The following is a 19,269-nucleotide window of genomic DNA, read 5'->3' as shown; positions in this document are numbered from 1 at the left end:
CGCTGGAAATAGTCCCCAACAGACGCTCTGTTTCCTCCTGTTAGTCTGATAAAAACTACAGCGAGCAGCTGTTTGAGGAAACTACTTTTTAAACAGGAAACTCTCTGTGAGGCGTTTTTAAAGATTTACGGACCCTCCACACGTCCCAGAGTGCACTGCGGCACAGCCTCCAACGCTTGTTGACTTCACCCCAGCGCTGACCTGCAGGTGGAGCAGGTGGAGCTACACCTCAGGCTCACTGTTATTACTGAGGGAATGATAAACTACCAAAATAAGAGCAGAGAATTATCCTTTAATGTGCTCGTATGGACAAACTGCTGTTTGTCGACTACAGTACCCATGAGCCTCAGCGGCCGTTGCTATGGTGACGACTATATCCAGCGTTGTATCACAGTCAGAACAAAACGCTGCACCGCAGATGCTGAACTGGTCCAGAACTGATCCAAAGCCCAAACTGAGTTATACAGATTTATTTACTGGTTTGTGAGGACCAAACCCGCCTCAAGTACCTCTGGTAGCCTCTCAAGGACCTTGGAACCTGTCAAGGACTCCAGGATCCTCTTCAAGGACCCCTGAAGAACCATTTGAGTCCAGTGCCCCTCAAGGTATCCTGGAACCGTTTCTTCTGCTTTAACCTGGTTTGTGAGGACTTGGGTGAGTGTGTGTCGCTGTGGGGGGGCAGGAATGTTGTGTGCGTCACAACACACAAACACACACACACAAACACACACACAAACACACACACACACAAACACAACTCGTGTTTTTGTGATCAGCGACCTCTTTCTCTCTAATGAGGTGATTGATGAGCTGTGTGTGTGTGTGTGTGTGTGTGTGTTACTGTGTGTGTGTGTGCGTGTGTGTGTGTGTGTGTGTGCGTGGCTGATGACGTCAGAGGCTGAATGGGGGGCGGGGTTTTGTCTGACTGGGACAAAGACGGCGGGGGTCATTAAACACACGCACACCTATCCTGTGGACAATGCGATCCTCTGGAGCCCCGCCCCCTTCCACAGGAAATAGTTGCTAACGACGACCCGGTCTCCGCGGTGACGGATTACGAGGAGGCGGGACGAGGTCGGGTCAGGGGTCGTGAGGGAGAGAGACAGAGAGAGGAGCAGTCATCTGTTTTGATTACAGAATACTGGACTCTGATTGGCTGGGAGATGATGATGAAGAGGAGGATGATGATGCGACTCTCGGATAGTAACCGCTGTTTTTAATCAGAGCTCCAGGTGTGTTAACCTGCAGGTAACCGTAGCAACAGGACTGATGCTTCAGGCTACGCTAGCAGCTAACCCACTCAAGGACCCCTGGAACGTCTTTTAGAACCCTTGGAACCCCCTTGAGGACTCCAGGACCTTCTTGTCAGTGTCAGTGAGGAGGTTCCAGGAGTCTTTGAGGGATTCCAGGGTCCTTGAAGGGGTTCCTGGAGTCCCCTTAGAGTATCCGCTGCAAGGAACATATAAGCTTCAATGTGGACCTCTGGTACCTTCTCAAGGACGCCTTCAGCTCCCTCACGGACTCCAGAAACCTCCTCCAGGACCATTTGTACGGTGGTCCTGAGAGCTCGAGGACAGCAGCTTACCTCTTCATCAGTTTACCAACACGTGTGCAGCATTCAGAGAAAACGCGTGTTTTGTTAAGTTGCAGTGCGCTGAGCTCTCAGGGCCACCGCACATTTGAGCCTCCACATTGATCTTGCCCACCTCTCAAGGACCTTGGAACCTCCTCCAGGACCATTCCAGCCTCCCTGACAACAGTTTGAACCTCCTCAAGGACCTCTAAAACACCCTTCATGATTAAAAAGTGATTTTTCATCGTGAACGAACTCTTTCACAGGAGATTTTTTAACCTTTACGTCTGATTGTTTTTGTCTCTTTCTTCCTCCATGTTTCAGTGTTTTCACACGTAAACAGCATTAAGACTGTGTGTGTGTGTGTGTGTGTGTGTGTGTGTGTGAGACCCGTCGTCGGGGGTAACAGCAGTAGGAATGTGTGACATCACAGCGCTGAGTCGTATATTAGCGTGCGTCTGTCCTCTGCACGGAGACCACCGACGCGTCCTGACACCGAGACAGGACAGACACAAACACACCAGACTTCATTCAAAAAAACAGAACTTTTGAGTCTTTTTACGACATCATCTGAGACCAATAATCAATTCTTTCGATTGGAGAAATTCATTTTGACCGAAAGCTTTTGAGCAGGTTAGATTACTGATCGACGACCAGCGGAGTCTTCTGGAGTTTGTTGGGATTTTTGTTTTAAATTTGGATTTTTGTTGGAATATTTCTCTTCGTCTTCCTGCGTCAGTAAGTTCTGCTGCTTTCACTTCCTGTTTCTCACGTCATCAAGTCTTTGATAAGTTTGTTCTTCACATGTGGTAAAGCTGATCAGCTGCTGGAAGAACATCACAGAGATCAATAAGGTTTTAGATGATTTCATCTGATCTGTAGGACTTTATATGTAATCTTCAGTCTGTTCTAATCTGATTTAATCTCATCTATTCTAATCCAGTTATTAAATAATAAAATATAATCCTGTAATTCTCTTCTCATTTCTTAAAAATCCAATTAAATGTAATTACAATAAAAATTTAATCTCACGATCTAATAATGTTTTAAAACATCTGATTTAATCTAATCCAGATTTTCTTCAAACCCAGTCTGAACTAAAATAATCTGATCCATTTAAATAAATAATAACAATCAAATTCAGTCTGATCAGTTTTTAAAATGTAATCTTATCTCATGTAATGTGATTTCATTTATCCCATTTTTAGAAAATCTAATCTAGTCTAATTTAATCGGATCCATTTTTAAAACATCTATTCTAAGAGGGGTCGGGGCCTCTGAGGGGTCCGGCCCTCCGAGGGGTCGGGGCCTCCGAGGGGTCCGGCCCTCCGAGGGGTCGGGGCCTCCGACGGGTCGGGGTCTCTGAGGGGTCTGGGCCCTCCGAGGGGTCCGGCCCTCCGAGGGGTCGGGCCCTCCGAGGGTTCGGGGCCTCCGAGGGGTCGGGGCCTCCGAGGGGTCCGGCCCTCCAAGGGTTTGGGGCCTCCGAGGGGTCCGGCCCTCCGAGGGGTCCGGCCCTCCGAGGGGTCGGGGCCTCCGAGGGGTCGGGGCCTCCGAGGGTTCTGTGAGGCTGTACTTAGACACAGCCGTGCTGTGAGCTAAATGCTAACATCTGCATGCTAACAGTGACAATGCTAACATGCTGACGTTTAGCAGGTGTTAGTTTAGCCCATTAGCATGCTAACATTAGCTAATTAGCAGCAAACACAAAGCGCAGCTGAGGCTGATGGGAAGTTCGTTCTTTCATAATGGCGGTCTGTGGCGAAAATGCGTTTTGGGGTACACGTGACAGGATAACCAGACAAAGTATTAAAACATGGCAACCTAAATGTCTCCTTACTGACGGCTTTAAACTGACCTACTGATGATTAATAAATGGTGTATTAACCACTGATGAAGCCAAAGGTTATAATCTATAAACCGTTAATCTCACCGCAAGGTCCAGTTAGTAGCTGTTCTGGAGCTTTCAGTCATATCACATGGTCTTCCTCAGCAGACGGCGTTTGCCTTGCTGTCAACATGGTCACGTTGTTCGTGTCCAACATGGACGTCCTTAAAGTGCTCAGAGAAAATGGGTGTGTGAACATACAAGTCCATTTCAACGTCTGCTGATGAAGATCATGTGATGTGATCGAAAGCTCCAGAACAGCTGTTGAATCTCTATTTATTACCGCTTCACAAAAGGTGTGTTGTTAGAACGCGATCGCTGTTGTTTTCTTTGTTTCTTTAAAAGTCGCTTCCCTCCTCCGGCCAGCAGGAGGCGCTGCAGTCTGCAGCAGCTGATCACCTTCCAGCCAATCAGAACACAGGACAATCTGTTGCCGCGGCGTTAATTCACTGATTGAATTTAATTTTCTGTCTGATTTCTGTCAAAGATGGCTGCTTCATCTTCCTCCTCCTCGTCTTTCATTCCTCTCCTCCTCCTCTTCCTCACCGTTGCCGTGGAGTCGAGACCTTCACCTCAACAAGACGACAAACAGGTCTGTGGAGACCATCATCTTCATCATCCTCATTATCTTCATCCTCATCATCATCATCCTCATTATCTTCATCCTCATCATCCTCATCTTCATCATCCTCATTATCTTTATCTTCGTCTTCATCCTCATTATCTTCATCTTCATCATCCTCATTATCTTCATCCTCATCATAATTATCTTCATCATCATCATCCTCATCTTCATCATCCTCATTATCTTCATCCTCATCATCCTCATCTTCATCATCCTCATTATCTTCATCCTCATCTTCATCATCCTCATTATCTTCATCCTCATCCTCATCCTCATCTTCATCATCCTCATTATCTTCATCCTCATCATCCTCATTATCTTCATCCTCATTATCTTCATCTTCATCATCCTCATCTTCATCATCCTCATTATCTTCATCATCCTCATCTTCATCATCCTCATTATCTTCATCATCCTCATCCTCATCTTCATCATCCTCATTATCTTCATCATCCTCATTATCTTCATCCTCATCTTCATCATCCTCATTATCTTCATCCTCATCTTCATCATCCTCATTATCTTCATCCTCATCATCCTCATCATCCTCATCTTCATCATCCTCATTATCTTCATCCTCATCATTATCTTCATCCTCATCATGTTCATCATCATCTTCATCCTCATCATCCGCATCATCATCTTCATTATCATCATGCTCATCATCCTCATTATCTTCATCCTCATCATCCCCATCTTGATGCTCATCATCTTCATCATCCTCATTCTCATGAGCTTCATCCTTATCATCATCATCATCTTCATCTGTTCTGTCATCATCTTTAATTTACATTCTGTCTCTTTCTGTCAGTTTTCTACCAGTCGTTTCAGCTTCAGCTCATCTTCATCTTCTTCCTTTTTAACCTTCTGTTTTGTAATCATCATCATCATCATCATCCTTTTCCCCCTACTCTTCATCATCTTCAGCCAGTGTAGATCATCAGTGCATGTTTTTGTGCTAAAGCTAAATGAACCATTTAAAGTCCAGTTTGATGACAAACAAACAAAATACATCACAAGGCTTAAAACTCAGCTTTTCGTTGGTTACCGAAGCCGCGGCCTGCTGTCGAAGCTTGTTGTGTGTTTTGTTTGTTTGACTGTTAGAAGTTAACAGCTTCCCGACAGCCAGTCAGGCGACAGAGAAACTTACAACACGGCATCGTCAGCAAAGGTAGAGGACCGATGACGGAGCCCTGTGGCGCTCCACAGCCTGCATGAAACCTGTTCGGTTTGGCTCCTGAGGAACCGGAGTGATGGTTTACTGCTGGCTACGATTACAGCATCCAAAAACAGTTAATGTGGGCAGACGGGCAGAGAGAAGAAGAGGTTGGGGCGCGTTGTTATACTTCCCTGTGTGCCCACGTTTAACTAACGTTGACGTCCTGTCTCATAGACGGGGTCTTGCTTTAATATTTCCGCGGATAGTTTTCTTACTTGGTTCAAACTTGAGTTTAATTATCAAGCTCCTTTTAGCGCCGGGGCCCAAACGATTCCTTCAAACTGCAGTGAACGGACATGAAATCATGCTGGACACGTGTTTGATGCGGGTGTTTCTGAGCAGCAGAAAGCTCGCCACGTGTTCTCCAGAGAGGTGAAACCAGCAGACGCTGAGACTCTGCACAGATTGTAAAATGTTGTATTGATTTATTGACATTTCTCTCCTCAGGTCTTACACTCTCTGTTTGGCTCTCGTCTCTCTTCTCTCATCTTGGCCCCGCCCACCACTGATGACATCACAGAGGGCTCAGCAGGACGCCCCGCCCCCTCCTCCTCGTCCGGGGGATTGGTTGCGAGTCATGGCGCTGCGAGGGGATTGGCTGGCAGACAGGAGGCGGTCCCGCGGTTCTTCCGCGACTTCCTGAAGCAACAGTCCAAGATGAGGAGGCGGAGCAGGAAGTCGACGGTCGGAGGGAGAGGATGCTTCGGGATGAAGATGGACCGCATCGGCTCCATCAGCAGGCTGGGCTGTTAGAGTGTGTGTGTTACCATGGTGACAGTCAGACTGTTGGTATAGTGCTACATTTCACCACTGTAGGTCCTCTATGATGTTGCCATGGTAACCGCTGGTGACCTGGACTGACTTCCTCCCAGAAAGGTTGACTCCACCTGCATCTTGTGACCTTTGTGATGTCACAGCAGGCGACCCCGAGCTGACCCTGCATGACCTCTGACCTCCAGGAACTCCCGGTCCATCGGTCAGAGACTTCGTGTTGGAACTTTACTAATGAAGGACTAAAATAAAGGAAACGTGCACCTGTTATGGTGAGGTAGACATCAGAGGAATCCTCTGGAATCCTACTAATGACCCCTGACCCCTGACCCATGACCCCTGGCTACAACACAGCCAGCAGAACACTGTGTGTGTGTGTGTGTGTGTGTGGACCAACTGCAGTCTGACTACACGCTGCAATAAAATGAAAGAGAAACTTGGCTCATGTTGCTTTATTTTCTCATTAATCAATAATTTTATATTAACAATGGATCAAATGTGGAAGTGTGTTTGGTAATAATAAACTCAAAGTGACCTTTTTAGCCTCTTTTAGCTCCTAGTTTTGGTTTTCTCTGGTTCAGTCTCAGCTGTTTCCAGAGAAGAAGCTGTGAACAGCCGCTGAACAGCAGCCAGACGCAGTCAGAGAGCAGCTGCTGAACATAGCGGAGCATCTAGCTGCTAAAGAGCCAGATGTTTCCCTCAGCAGCTGCTGGAGACCAAACACAGAGCTGACGGAGAGAAGACCGGACCGACGTCCATCAGGAGACACAGACACGCCTCCTGATGAAGCGTCATGTGACTCTGACACGCCTCCTGATGAAGCGTCATGTGACTCTGACACGCCTCCTGACGAAGCGTCATGTGACTCTGACACGCCTCCTGATGAAGCGTCATGTGACTCTGACACGCCTCCTGACGAAGCGTCATGTGACTCTGACACGCCTCCTGATGAAGCATCATGTGACTCTGACACGCCTCCTGACGGCGCCATGTGACTCTGACACGCCTCCTGATGAAGCGCCATGTGACTCTGACATGCCTCCTGAAGGAGCGTCATGTGACTCTGACACGCCTCCTGATGAAGCGTCATGTGACTCTGACACGCCTCCTGATGAAGCGTCGTGTCGCTCTGACTCGTGTCAGTCGCTCTGTAGCTGCTGGACATGGAAATAAGCTGCTGTTTGCTACAACTAAGCTGATAATGTTAAATCTTGTGTTCACAGATCGTTCTGCTGCCCTCAAGTGGCCAAAAATCAATTAATTAAATAATTTAATTGCCTGAATTTAACCAAAACTTAACCATAGAGGCGGCAGATCAGAAATCGCTTCTGAGGATCGTTTTTGTAACGTCATTCGTCTCAGTAAGGCCTCTACAGACACCCTGTGGTGCTGTTTATTGTAGGAGGACTCGTGTGCAAGTGAGTTAACAAAGAAATTAGCATGTTTCATAATAGCATGCAAACTGAAAATATAAAGGACCGACAACAGAACCCTGAGGAACCCCGCAAGTAATTACTGACCCTGTCAATGGGGTGATCATGTTGCTCTGCCTGCTGGAGGGGAAAGTAACACGTTAGCATCGACTACTTCAGAAGATGATAATGTCCACAGCTCAACTTTGTTGCTCAGTTTTGTCTTGAATTATCACACGCATGTTGTTTATCATGTCACTGTTGTTGTTAACTAAACGTAAAATGCTTCTCAGTACTTCACATACACTTAAAATGTCTTTTTCATTCCATGTTTCACCTTTTATTCAGGCTCGTTTCACTGAAACTGAGACAGGAACTGGCCAGTAGTATCCATGAAACCTCATATATAGACTTTCTATTGACACTCACAGTCCTGTTAATCCAAAGAGAGCAGGGATTATGGGTTATTTCACCTGCGCGTGCAAATTTGACAACAACAATAAAAAATCAATGCCTCCCAGTTTATTAAAAATCATATTAAGTAAGTAAGTAAAGTTTATTTAGTATAGCACCTTCAACAGAGCAAGGTCACAAAGTGCTTCACAAGAGTAAAATAGGTGAAAATAAAACCATAAAAACAGTAAAAAGAATCGAACAGTAAAACATATTAGGGATATCTACCTTAATGATGACTGACATGTCACTAAATGTGCTTTTTAGGATACAATATGTTTTCGTTTAGCAGATAATTAAAGGAAATTGAATTTGTTGACTTTCTGGGGGAAATGATCGATGAACGACGGGGATGAATTGTTCTAGAAACGCCTTCGGCCTCTGTGAGGGCGAACATGGGTTTTCCTCCTCTGACAGAGAGGGGAATAGTGATGAAGATGAAGATACTGTTGCTGATCAATAGTGAGACCAGGAACCAACAAATACCAGCGGTTTGTAGTCCCGCCTGTGGATGAAGGTTAACAGGAGCATCTGACTGGCTAACATTAGCCACAAGCTCCATATTCCTGAATATAACCGCATCTTATCCAAAATAATGTTAATGTTAAAACGTTTAGATGCTTTCTTTGTTTCATTAAGAGGGTTAAATCCCTGACAGCGTCTTTCCCGCCACTAGAGGGCAGCAGGGAGACATTTTGGATCCGATCGTCCCCTGTCACGTGATGAGGTCACCCGCTTCAGGGTTAGCTCTTTCGGCTAGCAGCTAGCTAACAATTAGCATTTCATTCGGACGCTACCTCCCCGATAACACAGAAACGATCCCGGCAGAGATTCTCCAACAGCGGGACATTTTCACTGGCACCGGCGCGCCTCCGCCCTCTTCTCCTCCCGGTTGTCCCCGGCTCTCCGTCCTCCTGGTCCAGACCGGTCGTTTAACCCGAAACATGTCGGCGGTGCAGAGGATGAAAGTGGCGAACGAGCGGCACAGCAAGACCATCACACAGCGGGGACACGTCCAGAAAACATCGGTACTGACAGCCAGGCTAACGGCTAACGGCTAACCTCCAGGCACTGGTCCTGGCAACAACATATAGCTGCAGCTCGGTCCGACGTGTTACACATGTACCGTTTAAAGATGCTAAATATTCCTGCTGCTATAGTTCGGGTTTGTAGGTAAAATGCGAACACGTCGTGGAAGCAGCGATGCAGCTAGCCCTTAGCGTTGACAGAGCTAACCTTAGCATTAGCATTAGCAACCACACAAGTCAGTTTTTTTTTTATTTCTCAGCACAATCTCACATTATTAAGGTAAAAGCGTATTTAAATGTTATTACAGATTACCGGTGAACGGAAAACAAACCAAATGCTGGCCCGTGGCATCTATTGACTGGCTCACGTGTATGAAATGAAAGAGAGCCAGACTCCTTTCAGAAATCTGGGACGTTAATGCGCTTTTGAGTGTCCACAGAGCTAAACACTCTAAATATATTACTTAATACATTTGCTTGAATGCCTTAAAGACCGGCTTCAATTCGGCATTGACACAATTTACCGTTCGTGGCTTGTTTGGTTAGATTTTTTAACTTTTATAACCTATTCTCGTGTACCGTGTCCGCTGTAAACACTGCAGTGGGCGGAGGCGTGGCGTCCAGTTCAGACAGCAAACACTGAGTGTGTTTGAAGAAGTCGTGATTCGCGAATTGTACATATGACGTTGATTTAAATTTCACCTAATTTACTTTATATGGTGCTTTTGCAAACAGAACGCAGCGTTAAATATACAGATTTTTGAACGGAGTTTGGTTAGCTGTTGCTCGGCTCGCTGAGCATGGTGCCGTCAGCTGGAACAGCAGTGTGTGAGCACAGGAGCCTTTCTGTGTTCATAGGAAGCAGCATAATTAGGCCGAGCCCACATGTTGGGAAACCGTACAAGAGGATAACAGTGTTTTACTCCCTAAGTGTAAATGTCATTATTTTGACTGATACAGGCATAATTCTGACTCACAGAGTCTTAATTTTTACATCATTATTACCATGACTCCCAGTATCTTTGTCTTTTCCTGCGGGAGACACGTGAAGGGCCCATCAGCAGCGGGGCCCCGATCCTCGCAGCTGCTGACCGAGTGTCGTTCAGGAGAAACGCCGCGGCATCTGTTCTGTGACGCGTTCTGACCGCTACTGTTTACTGCCACTGCCGCACCTGTACGAACTTCGGTTTTATTCCAGGTGAAACAGAAGGAGGACGTCAGCTTGTGTCGCTCAGCCGTGTTTGTTAGTCTGAAAGAGTCTTGGTTTACCCAGAATGCTCGGCCCTGTAATAAATATGTATCCTGTGTGTTTCAGCGGCCAGTCAACGAGGAAAAGTCTCCGGTGGGCCCGTGGCTGCTCGCGCTGTTCGTCTTCGTGGTTTGTGGGTCAGGTGAGTCTCCCCTGCGGGTGTCACACAGGTATCGTGTGTGATACAGACTGTTCACATGTCTGCGGCTCCGCTTCCCGGACAGCCGGTCTGGCCTCGGTGGTTTTTCTGCAGATCTGCTGTCACGCGTCCTTCAGAAGCTTCTGGGTTTGTTTAATCACGAGCATCTGCAGGTTGTTCTGGGACAGGAGGCCTGATGTGACGCAGCTCTTGGTCCAGACGCCTCTGAGTTACCCAACCGCGCCCGCTTCGTGCTACTTTAGGGAAGCTGGTGTGAACTGAAACCTTCCTGCGGTTTGTTTCACATCTGCTGACTCACGTTCCTCAGAGTCTAAACTGGTCGCGCGCTGAGGCAGCAGCCATCTTGTTTCACGCTTTGACCACGTCTGTCAAAATCCACGAGGTGGTTTCTCCCTTCGACTCAGCCAGCAGTGAAATCCACTGCAGCAGCGTGCTAGCAGCTAGCAGCAGCGTGCTAGCAGCTAGCAGCAGCGTGCTAGCAGCTAGCAGCGCCGTGCTAGCAGCCGTGCTAGCAGCTAGCAGCCGTGCTAGTTAAATTAACTGTAAACACAGATGCGTTGTGACTCAGCTGCAGCAAAACCAACGGGCCGTGCAGTAAAGCGATCTGTGCATCGACGCCTAGGCTTCTAACTGCAAGTCTGATTTACGTGTTTATTGATCGTCTTCTGATTATAATCCGTGTGTGTGTGTGTGTGTGTCTTGCAGCCATCTTCCAGATCATCCAGAGCATCAGGCAGGGCATGTGATGACCTTTGACCCTGGAGCCGAGCCTGTCACCTGGGGGGGGGGGACACGTCGGCATCATGACCCCACCGACCACACACACACATATACACACACACACACTTAAACACACTCACACACACTCGTTCCTGTGGAGTTTAAATCTGAGCTGTTTTCTCTCCCCCCTCTCCCCCTCACAGTAAATCACATGATTGTGAGTTTTTCGTTGTTTTTTACGTCCCTCACTGTTGATGAAGCTGATCAGATATTGGTTATTGATTGCTTGTCAGACGAAGTCTTAACTCTTCCTCCTGTCGGTCGTCCGGCTGCTTCTTCTTCTCTGCCGCTGCCGTTTGACTGGAGCTGATGTGTTTTTGTAGATCGGCTGAGATTCTCCTGGAAGCTCGCCATCGTCCCCGCGGATCGTCTTGTTAAACCGGCCGTCGGTTTTGTCGGTTGACTTCCTGTCAGGCGCCGCTGTTTGTGGTCGTTGAGTAAAATGTCGGAGGAACGAGCACTGCTGTGAATTCTCTTCTAGAAGCCGGTGTTCAAGTAGCCTCAACGAACAAATCAAGGCTGCTCGCTGATAAAGCTGACGTTAACGTTTACTTCCTGTAAATATTTCACATTAAAAGTCTTCCTTCCTGCCTGTTACTGCTAGGCTTTTAATGTGAAATATTTACAGGGAGCGTTCATTGACAGATCAGGAAAAACGGGATTAAACGGTCGTTCCAGATCCATGTAGTTAAAATACAACGCAGCGATGAAGCCTTTCGCTCCTGGCTGCCAGCGTTTACAGTCGGCACAGCAGCGTTTGGCGGAGGTGGTCGTGTCTGTTCGGACGGCGTGATATCCGGCTGTCCGAACAGATGAGGCGATGGTCACGCTGCAGACCGTCTGTCCGGTTTACAAAACGGAGAACGAGACGTCTGCAGAGAGCGAAGCGTACAAACGATTAAAGGCGACGTTCTCGGCAACAAAACAAACCTTAGACAGCGTTTGGAAAGTGGCCGCTGCTTCGCTCTGCGGTCTCCAGCAGCGGCGTGAAGCAGGATGGGTATTTACGGGACTGAAAGCAGCACTTTGGTCAAAATGTTTCCTTTTCTCCGGGAAGCGAGAGCCTGTGCAGCGGCTCCAGCCTGGCGGAAAGCGTTTTACAGCTCTCGCCTCGATGTAGAAACCAGTAAACGTGAGATCACGTCTGACATCGGCTCATCGCTTCAGTCAAACTTTGGGCCAACGTTTCCGCTGGGCGCGTTGATCCGAAGAGACCGTAAACCTTTCACAGCGGCTGGTTTAGTTTCTGGAAAGGTGAAGCGGTCAGAGGTGAAGCGAGCCTCCTGCTGGACGACATGCTCCGCTTTTATACAAAATAAACCACATATTTTTCTCTAAACGCCTCTGATCTCTGCGTCCTTCATTGGTTTGGCATTCCAGCGGCGCTGCAGGGAGGCCTGGCGGCAGCTGAAGGCTGAACCGTGCTGAGAACCAGGAAGGGTTGTCTGTAAGATGGTTATAATGTGCAGCGCTGGGGCTCCTCTGCATGTGACGCACGCTGTTCCATCGCCTTCGGTGTGTTTTATATCCTGTAATACTGTGTTTTTAAAGACGGCTGTCCACAACACCGAGGTGCTGGAAACGAGAAGAAACTATTAGTTCTCGTTCTCAGCGAATCGGCAGCTAAATAAAGGAGATGGCACTTTGTAATTCTTGTTTTTATAATAAAGAAATGGCTTTATGTCGAACTCGTCATTTAAAATGTCTTTAATGAATAAATCCAACACGTTTCTCCAGATTTCCTCCCGACTAGCGAGGAATCGTTTCAGTTTCGTGTTGTATCGTAGAAATGAAACCTGAATGCGTCTGTACAGAGCTGCGTGATTATTTATTACCCGTGTTATTGTTGTTATAAACTAGGATATTTATTCTTGACATATCCCACTTTTTAACCATTAATATTTAATTGCATTGCAGATGAAGAATCTTTCATATTTATTTATTTCTTAATAAATAATTTAATTAATAAATTCAACAAATAAGAAAGTAACTTCGGCAGCGACCGGCAGTCGTGCTGCCGAACGAAGGATCCGGATCTCGGAAAGGATCCGGATCCTTCAGAGAGCCGTGGTTCCCGTCGCTGGTCCCGTCACGTGTCACTAACTTCCAGCTCCCTGTGGAGTTTCTGTTTACGCCCAGTGTTTCTCGCTGCGTGAGCCTTTGAGCTCTAACCGACGCGTTTCCTTCCTCGTAGAAACGTTTGCGAAGTCGATCTTTTGAGTATTTATTTGTTTACATGCGCGTTTGCCAGCTTTGCTGGTGGCGTGTCACCTCCACCTGTAGGACTAGCTTTTATTTTCAGACCACCTCAGAACTTATACGTTAGAAATCAAGTGAAGTTTTTAAAGAAACATGGTCAGTGTGTTGGCAGACTTCCCAGCATGCATTGTGCGAGAGGTAAAAGTCTGCAAAGACTCTTCCAGGAGAGCAGACCTGATGGAAACTCATGTTCCGTCTCCTAATAAGTTTTTATTTATTATTAACTTTGGTCCGAAGCGGCTCCAGCAGCAGCTGCAGGTTCTTCCTGTCTGAACGGACGATGGCAGTTGAAGTGGCGGTAAGTATAGTGTAATCACTGCAGATGGACTGGAGGAGGAAGAGGAGGGGGGGGGATCACTTCACTGGGTCAGCAGGTGGGCACCCCCCTCCCTTTTGTGTCGTTGAGAGGCCCACAACAGCTCCAAAGGGCTCGACAGCGACACCTGGTGTCCCTGGCAGCGTCCAGCAGGGTCGATTCCCTGTTGGTTGTTGGTTTTTGAGAATCCAGGCTCTGGTGGTGGTTCTCCTTCCTTCGGGGTAAGCGCCAGTTGTCTCAGGACCTGATTGTGCCTCCAGGTGTAACGGCCTTGGGAAAGATGTGCCTTGGCGTTGCTGGGGTTTGACAGCGAGGACGCGATGGATCTTCTCCAGTCCGGTTTAGGTTCTTGGGCTCAGTCTGCATCCTTCCAGGCTAGCTTACGTTGCTCCAGGTTTTCCCAGTTAGTCCGCTGTCCCTGTTGGGACTGCCTTTGTGCATCTCTCTGCCTCCTCTTCACAATCAGAGTCAGAAACACTTTATTGATCCCCGAAGGGAAACTCTTTGTTCCAGCAGCTCGCCTTTACGTCAGTGCACACAGGAGGAAGTGCTAGCAAACGATATGATACACTATAAAACAGGTCAGAAAGTAAATTAAGTACCAGGTGGGTATAAGTATAAGATAAAATAAGTGTGAAGTACCAAGTGGGTTTACCGGTTAATGATAATAATACAGTATAATAATACAATGTAATAATATAAGTAATAAGCAGAGGTGCATGAGCTGTCGAGTTAAGTGCAGTTTATTGAGATTAAGATATTGCACAGCAGTAATGGAGGTATATAATATAAATATCCATAAACAGGAAAAACTAAATATTGCACAGTTATTCAAGTATTGCAGAGATGTTAATGATCAGTGTCCAGTTTAGTGACTTCGGGTCACACAGACTGACACTTAGAGGGAGGAGTTAAAGAGTCTGATGGCCACAGGCAGGAATGACTTCCTGTGGCGCTCTGTGGTGCATTGTGGGGGGATGAGTCTTCCGCTGAAGGCGCTCCTTTGTTTGACCAGCGCGTCATGGAGCGGGTGGGAGACACTGTCCAAGATGGCGTGTAGTTTACCCAGCATCCTCCTCTCTGACACCACCGCCAGAGAGTCCAGCTCCACCCCCACGATGCCACCGGCCTTACGGATCAGTTTGTTGAGCCTGTTGGCGTCCGCTGCCCTCAGCCTGCTGCCCTCAGCCTGCTGCCCCAGCATGCAACAGCATACAGGACAGCACCGGCCACCACAGACTCATAAAACATCTTCAGCAATGTCCACACTGACCCCCTGGATGGAAACTGGGGTCACTGGTGCCTTGCCCCTTCGTAGATCCACAACCAGCTCCTTAGACTTTGTCGCATTGAACTGCAGATGGTTCTGCTCGCACCATGAGACAAAGTTCCCCACCACAGCCCTGTACTCCGTCTCATCACCACCGCTGATACATCCCACCACAGCAGAGTCATCAGAAACCTTCTGAAGGTGGCAGGACTCTGTGTGGTGGCTGAAGTCCGTGGTCAGGATGGTGAAGAGGAAGGGAGAGAAGACGGTCCCCTGAGGGGCCGCTGGACCTCGGCTTTCTTCCCTGTGCCATGTGTCCCGAGTCCAAAACCCCCTTGTCCCTGCCGCTTGTATTGTAGCATCTTGAGACTCGGTCAGGGTCCAGCCTCACCCTGGTGCATCGTAGTCTTGAGTGAGGCTAGAGTCCCACAGCACTTGTTCCAAACAGGCCGAAAGCAGTTTCCTCTCCAGCTGATGTGAATATCAAAACACATCCAACTAAAGTCACTTTCAGTCACATTGTCAGTAGCGGTACAATAATACAATAAATACAATTATTAGCTGTGGGTGATGGACCCGAAAAAGTTGCCGGGAGGAAAGATGGCGGCAGCATCAGCAGGCCGAGAACGAAAAAATAGTAATCGAAAGTTTACGGGAAAAACAAGTGGAAGTGGAAATATCTTTTGTGAGGCGGTTGAGCGCGACTGTTCTGTGAATGGATCAGAGGTAGGTAATGCTAGTTGGGCTGATATGGATTGCAGTGATGAGAGGGATGAAGGGAATGAGGGGGAAGTAGGGAGATTGATACATATCAATCAAGATAAAGGGAGTAAAAGAGCTAGAAGTGATAATGAAGAGAAATCGGAGAATGAAGATGACGAGATAGAGGGAAATCAAAGAGAAAGACCTGACAAATACACAATCATAGTAAGATTTAATGAGAAATCGCAAAATGACATGAAGAAAATCAACCCATTTACTTTGACAACATCCCTGGCGAATAAAGTGGGAGAAATAATATACACAAAGGTGCTAAATGATGGTAATCTACTGATAAGGTGTGCAAATGAAAGTCAAGTTGAGAAAGCTCTTAGAATGAAAGAGATAGGGAAAATTAAGGTGGAAAGCTCAGGGAAATTGGGGGGGAAAAATGATGTTGGAAGTAAAGGAGTCATCACAGGAGTGCCAATGAGTGTAGGAATGGAGGAAATCAAGAAGAATATCAAGGGAGGAAAAGTAATAAAAGCTCAAAGGCTGAAAACAACAAGAGAAGGAGTGAAAAGGAAAGTGAAACAGTATTGATTGAATTTGAAGAAGACAATGTGCCAAAAAGGTGTTCCTGGGTTTCTTGAGTTACCCAGTGAGAGTTTATGTTCCAAAACCATTGAGATGTTTTAACTGTCAAAGATTTGGTCATATAGCTAGGAACTGTAAAGAGCAGAGAAGATGCGCAAGATGTGGGGATCATGAATATGGGATGTGTGGAGCAGGAGTACAGCCAAAGTGCTGTAATTGTGGTGGAGCTCATAATGTGGCCTACGGAGGTTGTGAGATTATGAAACGCGAGAATGAAATCCAGAAGACAAAAGTAGAAAGGAAAATGACCTACGCTGAAGCAGCAAGCATGGTAAATGGAAAGAACAAAGGTAGTAGCAATAACAGTAACAGTCAAGGGACAATCAGGAACCAAGAGCAGGAAAAAAGATCAAATGACAGAGTTTACGTGGATAAAAGAGACCTGGTCACATTCATTGCAGGTGTTATTAATAGTACTGCGGATGTTAAATCCAAAAATGATAAAATTCAGCTAGTGGTTAAAGCAGCGGTGAATCACCTTGGATTAATAGGACTGACGTGGGAAGAGGTGAGGGAAAACCTTGCCATTCAGTCAAGTCAGGATGTACCATGGGTTGGTTAATCTTAATTATGGTAATCCTCCTACAGTGGAATGCCAGGAGTTTACTGGCTAATGGTCAGGAATTCAAACACTTCATTAAAACACTGGCAGTGAAACCAGACATTATCTGTGTTCAAGAAACTTGGCTGAAACCAAACTTAGATTTTATAATTTATGGATATTTAGGGATAAGAAAAGATAGAGATCTTGGAAAAGGCGGGGGTTGTGCTACATTTATCAAGAAAGGAATCCCATATAGACAGCTGGGTGTGGGAGAAGATCAGGAAGGTGTAATGGTGGAAATATGGGATGGGGGGGGGGGAAATGGTCATAATAAATTATTACAATCCCTGCAAAAGTTTGGATCTGAATAACTTACTGACAATACAAGGGCAAGACAAAAATAAAGTGGTGTGGTGCGCAGACTTCAATGCTCACAGTACAGTGTGGGGAGGCGATCATACTGACCCAAATGGAAGGGTAATTGAAGAGTTGATGGAGGATAGGAATTTAGTATGTATGAATGATGGTAGAGGTACAAGAATAAATGTAAATACAGGGAAAGAATCAGCAATAGATCTTACCTTAGTATCTAACTCACTGGCTGGTATTAGTAACTGGGAGATTTGGACACGTGATACAATAGGTAGTGATCATTACCCAGTTGTTTGTTCAATTGGAGAAAGAGGGGAAAAAAGACCAGGTGATGGAAGTCCAAAATGGATATTTGAGAAGGCAGATTGGGACAAGTTCCAGATATTGAGTGAGGAGGAGATAATGAGGATGGAGGTATCTGAAGATGTCGATGAGCTGAGTAATCAGCTTACATCAGCAATAATAATAGCAGCAGAGAGGTCTATTCCAAAAAATAAAAATAGGAAGAAGAGAAAATTGGTACCATGGTGGACAGAGGAATGTCGGCAGGCAGTAAGGGATAGGAATAAAGCATTCAGACTACTCAAAAGAACCCATAATATGCAACATTTAATCCAGTACAAGAAGGCACAGGCTACAGTGAGAAGAACAGTACGACAGGCTAAGAGGGCTAGCTGGAGGACGTTTTGTGATGGGATAGGTAGAACAACTCCAGTAGGTGCAGTATGGGGAATGATAAAGAGGATGGGAGGAGATAGAAGGGAATGGGAATACCCGGTTATAATAACAGAGGAAGGTTCAGCAGTGTCAAATAAGGAAAAAGCAGAGAGCATGGTCAAAGCATTTGCAAAGATACATAGTTCAGAAAACCTATCAGATGAAGAGAGAAGAAGGAGAGAGGGGAAAATAAGACATTATCCAGGGATATTAGAAAGGAAGGAGGAAGTAGATTGTATAATAGATGAGCCATTTACAATGGAAGAAATGAAGAGAGCAATAAAAATGTCGAGATCATCATCACCAGGTAAAGATAAAGTATGCTATGTGATGTTAAAAAATTTAGGTGAAAGTGCGCTTCTGAAATTGTTGCACCTGTATAATAGAGTCTGGGAAGAGGAAGATTGCCAAAAACATGGAAAGAAGCAGTTGTAATTCCGATAAGGAAACCTGGCAAGGATCCATCAAAACCCATCAGCTATAGACCAATAGCATTAACCTCTAATGTGTGCAAAATAATGGAAAGAATGATAACAGAAAGGTTATCATATGAGCTTGAGAAAAAGGAAAGATAGCAAATTATCAGAGTGGGTTTAGGAAAGGTAGGAGTACCATGGATGCAGTTGTTAGACTAGAAGGTGAAATAAGGAGAGCCCAGGAAAATAAAGAGGCAGTAATTGTAGTGTTTTTGGATATAGAAAAAGCTTACGATATGATGTGGAAGGAGGGAGTTCTGATTAAGTTACACAAGTTGGGGATTGGAGGGAGAGTTTTCAATTGGATAAAAGATTTTTTGTGTGAAAGGAATATCCAAGTAAGAATAGGATCAGAACTGTCAAGTCAGTATACGGTAGAAAATGGTACACCTCAAGGTAGTGTAGTGAGCCCACTACTATTCATAATAATGATTAATGATATCTTTTTAAAGATTCCAGCTGATGTAGGTAGGTCACTTTTTGCAGACGATGGGGCTCTGTGGAAGAGGGGGAAAAATATGGATTATGCAGTTGGGAAAGTGCAAGGAGCTGTAGATAAAGTGGTGGAGTGGGGGAAAGAGTGGGGATGTAGATTCTCAGTGGAAAAAACCAAAAGTGTTTTCTTTACTAATAAAAGAATAGATGAAAGATTGAAAATAAGGATGTATGGGAAAGAAATAGAGAGAGCAGGAACATTCAAATTCCTGGGGGTGCTTTTTGATTCCCGTTTAACATGGGCAGATCATATTAGAAGAGTAGTGGAAAAAAGTAAAAAAGTAATAAATGTTATGAGATGCTTGACTG

General features: G+C 46.0%; 3 protein-coding genes across 15 annotated transcripts in view; all 3 read left to right on the top strand.

Moving 5' to 3' along the window:
- The window catches only part of LOC122870097, a 387,819-nt gene that overhangs the window by 48,322 nt on the left and 320,228 nt on the right, over positions 1-19,269 (top strand). The gene's annotated exons all lie outside the window — the stretch shown is intronic.
- Positions 868-6,513, top strand: si:ch73-265d7.2 (C-type natriuretic peptide 2). The gene is made up of 3 exons (XM_044184475.1): positions 868-2,311; positions 3,946-4,050; positions 5,750-6,513. Exons 2-3 carry the CDS (start codon positions 3,946-3,948, stop codon positions 6,053-6,055), a joined length of 411 nt encoding a protein of 136 aa, XP_044040410.1. The 5' UTR covers positions 868-2,311; the 3' UTR covers positions 6,056-6,513.
- Positions 8,673-12,494, top strand: zgc:85858 (uncharacterized protein LOC405879 homolog). Its single transcript, XM_044184478.1, has 3 exons — positions 8,673-8,966; positions 10,282-10,357; positions 11,081-12,494. Exons 1-3 carry the CDS (start codon positions 8,883-8,885, stop codon positions 11,119-11,121), a joined length of 201 nt encoding a protein of 66 aa, XP_044040413.1. The 5' UTR covers positions 8,673-8,882; the 3' UTR covers positions 11,122-12,494.

The sequence above is a fragment of the Siniperca chuatsi genome, linkage group LG22 (assembly GCF_020085105.1).
Source record: "Siniperca chuatsi isolate FFG_IHB_CAS linkage group LG22, ASM2008510v1, whole genome shotgun sequence".
Classification (NCBI taxonomy): Eukaryota; Metazoa; Chordata; class Actinopteri; order Centrarchiformes; family Sinipercidae; genus Siniperca; species Siniperca chuatsi.
Note: the sequence above shows the minus strand (reverse complement) of the source record. Positions and strands in the feature narration are given on the sequence as shown.

Coding starts and splice junctions, on each gene's coding strand:
- si:ch73-265d7.2 (XM_044184475.1), top strand. CDS start 3,946: ATGGCTGCTTCATCTTCCTCCTCCTCGTCTTTCATTCCTCTCCTCCTC. Junction 4,051..5,749: donor CTCAACAAGACGACAAACAG/GTCTGTGGAGAC, acceptor TTCTCTCCTCAG/GTCTTACACTCTCTGTTTGG.
- zgc:85858 (XM_044184478.1), top strand. CDS start 8,883: ATGTCGGCGGTGCAGAGGATGAAAGTGGCGAACGAGCGGCACAGCAAG. Junction 8,967..10,281: donor GACACGTCCAGAAAACATCG/GTACTGACAGCC, acceptor TGTGTGTTTCAG/CGGCCAGTCAACGAGGAAAA. Junction 10,358..11,080: donor CTTCGTGGTTTGTGGGTCAG/GTGAGTCTCCCC, acceptor TGTGTCTTGCAG/CCATCTTCCAGATCATCCAG.